Source organism: Morone saxatilis, unplaced genomic scaffold (assembly GCF_004916995.1).
Source record: "Morone saxatilis isolate NCDOM2014 unplaced genomic scaffold, NCSU_SB_2.0 Contig17, whole genome shotgun sequence".
Classification (NCBI taxonomy): Eukaryota; Metazoa; Chordata; class Actinopteri; family Moronidae; genus Morone; species Morone saxatilis.
In genome coordinates, this window is record NW_023339729.1 from 19822032 (window position 1) to 19828031 (window position 6000).

General features: G+C 40.6%; 1 protein-coding gene across 1 annotated transcript in view; it reads right to left on the minus strand.

The window, feature by feature from the left end:
* Positions 1–2979, minus strand: part of inpp4b (inositol polyphosphate-4-phosphatase type II B) — a gene marked incomplete in the record, with an annotated part of 103360 nt that extends 100381 nt beyond the window's left edge. Inside the window, 1 exon segment of the mRNA XM_035659923.1 lies at positions 2864–2979. Coding sequence (XP_035515816.1) covers positions 2864–2893 — 30 coding nt within the window.
* Between the last annotated feature and the right edge of the window lie 3021 nt (positions 2980–6000).

Genomic DNA, 6000 nt, shown 5'->3' on the forward strand with positions numbered 1-6000 from the left:
ACGCACGGAGGGAACACGCAGACCCACCTCCTCATCACACCACTAACCCCACTGATCCTTCAGAAATCTTCCATGTGCTGACGGAGGGGAAATAAAACAAGTCTATTGCTTCTTGTTTCAGCCTCTCTAGACATGGTATTACCAGTCTTGTTGCCTGGTGCCATTTTGCTGCCCAACCATGAAGCTTTGTGGTTTGTGTACACTAACATCCTAAACACACAGCCTGATTCAGCACAGTGGGTACAGACACAGAGGAACCAGTGCACTGCTTTGAGGTCAGTGCAAATCTGGATGTATATCAGTACTGTACACTGACAAAAAGACAGACAGAGCCATTATACTCAAGAATGTGCAGGTACACAAACACACACACACACACACACTCACAAAACCCCTTACACCTCCCTCACTGGCCCACTGAATAGGCCTCATTCAGACTTACCAGCATGCTTGGCAGCCTCAGCTGTGGCTGAATCTTCTTAGCGCTACCGATGGGCTGAGATGAGCTGAAGTGTTAAGCCTGTCTTCATTTACACAGAGAAGTTAACCAGACTGTCATACAAGTGGTCAACATATGCTATGGGAGACAGCTGCCCCTCTCTTGTCTTTTTGTCCGTTTGGGTTACAAACCCCGGTGGAATGGCCAATTTAGGCCATTAGAGGGTGTGTGTGTTTGTGTGTGATTGGGTTGGAGGGGAAGTACATTCTGGCTTGAATCTCCCTACATTAGAGGTTTTTCTTCCTCCCTTGACCACTCATAATTACACACACACACACACACACACATAAATACTAGACGTTTTGGACTTGTTCCAGGCAGGGGGTTCTTCACTTGACTAGCATGACATCAAAGGCCGTTTTATCCCCTGGCTTAGCGTGACGTCAAATCCCCTCGAGTACCACCACTCCTGAACACATTGCACATGTTTTAGGAATGGGATTTTCCTATGAGATATTAGATAGCATTTTTGTATTGCCGGCTACAAATACAATTGCTCAAAGATGTTTTCTATTCCACTTTAAAGAGATTTAAGTTTTCCCTGGGCCTGGGTCTTTTCTGTTTTACCAGCAGCAAATTGACATACAGTAGCCAGACTAAGACATTAACTCGCTCTGTGGAGATAAAAATGCCTTTTGTGGAAATATGGCACTGTGTCCCAGTTCCATACAATACAGTGTATAATAACACTGAGTATGAACTATGTACAAATGTTAACGGTGCATTTCAGCATACAAGAAATTAATGTAGACTCTGTTTTGTACTAATAAGAAATGGAACCGGTGTTCCCAGATTCAAGACACCAGACGATCCAAAGTAGCCCAATTTCTTATTTCCATACATTAACATTCATGCAAAAAGTCTTCACTTACTGTATGTAAACATAGTTAAGTCTTTGATGACAGAACTGACCAAATAATTATTAGAAAAGGGGGAAATGACATTTGGTTTTATCGATCATCAATCATCAGTCATTGTGTGCTGAGCAATGCACGCAGTGCTTTGTCATTAAAAGAGGGGACCAATCATTAGAATATAGACTTTTTTAAAGGAAACAACCCAAGTAGTACAAGATACAGCCTCAATTATCCCAAGATGCCCAAAACAATTTTTACCTGCCCAATTAGACAACACCAGCACCAATAGACCGGCTTTTTTTTGGATCTGTATGAATCTTTTTTACCTTCTTTTCTATTTTTGAAATATGTAAATAGAGTAAACAAACGGCCAATAACGTAATATTTTTGTAAATAATTTTAGTGTTCATAAGAGGCTGTCGCATCACCAGCTACAATTCTTGCTCTTTTTTCCCTGCAGTAAGTAGTTAAATAATCTTTGCTGTATTGTGGGAAACTCAAACATCAAAACATTGTTTTATGTTTCGGTACAGTAGCAGCTTAAGATATTTAATTAAAGTAATAACGTCATTTAAGATATATTCAAAGGCAGTCTGTATTTGAAGCTGACACTGTTGATACCTTTATTTAGCATATTCTGTGTTCTGTAAAACTTGACTTTTTTGATATAACACCCGAAGAGGTCATTTTTTTAAAGTAAGTCCAGATCCAAGATGATTAAATGCTATCCTGTTCTTTTCATCTGACCCCTGTCTAGTGATTCATGGGTAAGACTAGCGAGGGCTATGTAGCAGCTGGCATGTTCCATCATTTATCTTCTAAATTAAACCCTTGCATCATATACCATGGATTCCTGATAATATACCTATCACATGAGTAGAACTAATGCTGAAGCTTTCATGTAGCCAAGACTCCAACCAGTATCCAGCAAAGCCAGTGGCAGCTGTTGAGAGCAGGCATCCCGGGAATGTACAAACACAAGTAGCAGTTGAGCAGTTGAGCTGTCTTCAGATTCATGCTACACACACAGCGGGGCTCCCCAGTACACACATACACACAAATACACACCCACACACATGCACATAGATCCTCCTTTGGCCACAAAGGTTAATGAACATCTGCTGCTCTGCATATTGGATAACAATGTATGAGAGGGAAACCCTACTGATAACCACTGTCCTGACAAGTAACCTCTGGTCCTCTAAACAACACACAAACACTTCATTCAAAGAGGATTTTAAAGTCACATTGACTTTTTTCAATGTTGTTCTCCTTCTGAGTCAAAATAACGCTACTATGACTGATCTGTTTTATTTGAGTTCTGTGTGAAGTGCTAAATATACAGGTATATGTAATAGTGGATATCATCACTTTTATTACATTATGCAGACTAATAAAATGAATATATGGCAGAGAAAACTCCTCAGACTATCTTAAACATCTCTTATAAGTCTACAAACCTCTCTTTTAAAACAGTCTTGTAAAATCACACAGAATGTCCACATACCCTGTTTTTGTGAAGTCGAAAGCAGTCCATATCCTCAGCTCCAAATCCTGAACACTACAGCCATGAAATCAAAACTCCAGCAGCACTCCGAGTGTCTGCAGAGCTGGCTGAGCCAGCATACAGTATCCTACCACATCCTGTGTTCCTACACACACATACTCAAACACACACATGCACACATACATACACACACACACTGCTGTTCCCTTGTCACGACTGAGGGGAAAAGCAGTTGAAATGCAGCCTTTGAAAGAGACGGTTATGCTAATTTAGCTTTACTGGATTAGCAGGAAAATAATGTGCTTCAGGAAACTTTGCCCTCATATGAGGAAAAACAAATGTGTGTGTGTGTGTGTGTGCATACATGTGTGTAAGTGGGTGTTCCATAGTGGGACAGGGGGCAGCTGTTGCCGCCCGAAAAACACTTGTGTGCCTGTTGCCTTGGCAACAGTGCTGTCACACTGGAGGTAATAAAAGAAGGTAATTAAAGAAGTCAAAGAGCATAAAAACACTCTGACTGTATGGAACTCCCACACAGCTAAACCCACAAGCAAATACTTTACACACTGCGAAATACAACTGATTACATACAGCAACCCCTTTAAGATGTCTGGACTGTCACAGAAAAAAAAGAGGGTTAACGCTCATTGTCTGTTCCAGGTCAGTGAGTCAGATACGGAAAAAATGGTTGAGAAAAAGGAGGGGAGACAGAGATGGAGAGACCGAGATGGAGAGAACACAAACCAAGGCCCAGTGACCCAGAGACACAGCAAAACAACAAACATCAAAGGTCACAGAGAGGCAAGGAGAGGATGGTGCATGTATGTGTCTGTAGATGTATATCTGTGTGTGTGTGTGTGTGTAGGTGTGTGTGTGTGTGTGTGTGTGTGTGTGTGGGGCCTTACCTCCACTATCTCTGTGCAGGCATGAGAGACGAGGTGCTGCTTGTGGGGATCTATGACAGCCACCTGGACCAAAGCATTGGGCTTCCTGTCTCTGCCTGAGGCCACCAGATCATTACAGGCTACAAAGAGGAAGAGAGGGAGAGACGATGGCGGGAGGAGAGGATGGAGAGAACGAGAGACAAGAGGAGAGCAAAGAGGAGAAGAAGAGGACGAAAATCAAAATCAGACAGGATAATCCTTTACGATAGACACACAAGTGACACAAATCACACAACACTGGGTCACAAATGGAGAATGTGACAATAAATGAGGGAACAGGGTAAATAAAGAGAAAAAAGGAGAAGCAAACTTCTAAGGTTGAAGATATATAAATATCAACTGTCAGATTAGATGTCAGATGCCAAAGCATTAAAGAGCTGCATCAACACAAGAGTTAAATCTACTGTCCTCACTCTCTGTGGCCTCACCTCCAAACACAAATTTTGAGCAAATAAATAATATATATATACATTGAGATATAAAATTGTTGCCTCAGCAGTTGATTTAAAATGGCAGCGAGGAAAGTAGAATTCCTTCTGGCGGTGAGATACCAGTTTTATTAGGGCTTTCATTTTCAACAACAAAAGCAGCTTGTCATTCAGCCACACTGGCTTCCAAGGACAGGAACAGACTATGCATCCCACAATTCCTTTATAGGAAGCCAACGCTTCCTGGTTACCAATAGAAACTCCCCGTAACAAGATAACACTCGTGATCACAGCCAAATTGATGCATTTTTCCTTGATAAACACTGCAGTACTACGACATCCTTGTTATCTCTTTGGTAGAGTCAGATATAAGGTAGCAACGTTCCACTTCTGACAGAGCCACACAGCAACAAACACCTTCATTTTTTCTGAACCTTTCAAAATGTGTTATGTGCAACCTTGCGTTTTTTTCTGTGGTTAGTCAAAACAAGTTGAAGATGTAACTCTTCTGTTTACATCTGCTACAAATGGAAGGCCTACAAAAAACATCCGGTCTGATACCCAGTAAATTACACCATATGGCTTTGAATGTATGTATTAATGAACATTTGTATACACTCGAGTACAGTAATGACAAATTTGTGTTCAGCAACCTCATTGGATTCTGTCCAAGAGCTGCATTTTATCTACCCAGCACAATTCTGGCATGTAAACAGCAATTGATCTGCTTGCAATGCCTGGTCAGTTTCACACATTACTCTGCAAAAAAGTCTGGATAATATCACTCAGTGGGTGAAATTCCATTAAAAAAAACAGCAAGGGCAGAAGATTGCTTCTTTGTGCACAGCTCCTTCTTCATGGGTTTGATTTTAATGTTTAAGCAACTGAACAGCAACTAGAGATGAAAGGGGTTCTTGTGGGAGGCATTTTAAAAGGACTGAAGAGCCCGAACAAAGTTGGCAAATGAAATGAAGGGTTCAGTAAAAGGGCATCAAAGGCTCTGACATATATGTAGACCTTCCTTTTCTCGGGTTTAGAGGTGGGTTATCTGATTCTGTCTGATGTCTTAGGTAAAGAGATGAGGAAAACCACACGGTAGTGTTTCTTTTGAGTGACCACTTGTAGAAACAGATTTATTGAAATTGTACCTTTATTGCACACATATAGTATACAACGTACAGCTTTCTTTGAATGCACACACACACAAACCCACAGTGATTTCCCAGTAGCAGAGGAATGCTGATTGTGCTATCAAGGTGACTGTCCTTGGCATTTTTAAAGAAAAGCAACACAAACAAAGCAGGGATTTAATGAGCATTTGTCACACACTTGTCTGCCACAAAGTAGACGAATAAAACAGGAAGCTTCCAGCATACAAATTCAAAGCGTATTTGTCATCGGTGACTTTGCTATTCCCTTTTAACCTATATTATGTGACGCAATAGCGAAATATTTGGTTGAAGGTTGATGGACAGTGTAAAATATTCAAAAGGGTTCAATTAAAGAGAGGGTTTGTATTGTCATGCATGAATGCTGTTATGCACAGAGAACAATTACTCTAAAAGAAAACCTTACCAATTCCAGTGAAAATATTTTTTTAACTTTCTTGCTGCGTCGTGATCATCTGCTCTATCAGAATCACAATGTTCTCGATCAACAGCAGTTTGTATAACAATTTAAACTCAAGCAAAAAACGTTTTACTGACGACATGCTATATAAATTAGATGCCCCAATATCACACAATACCTATGAATATATGAAAAA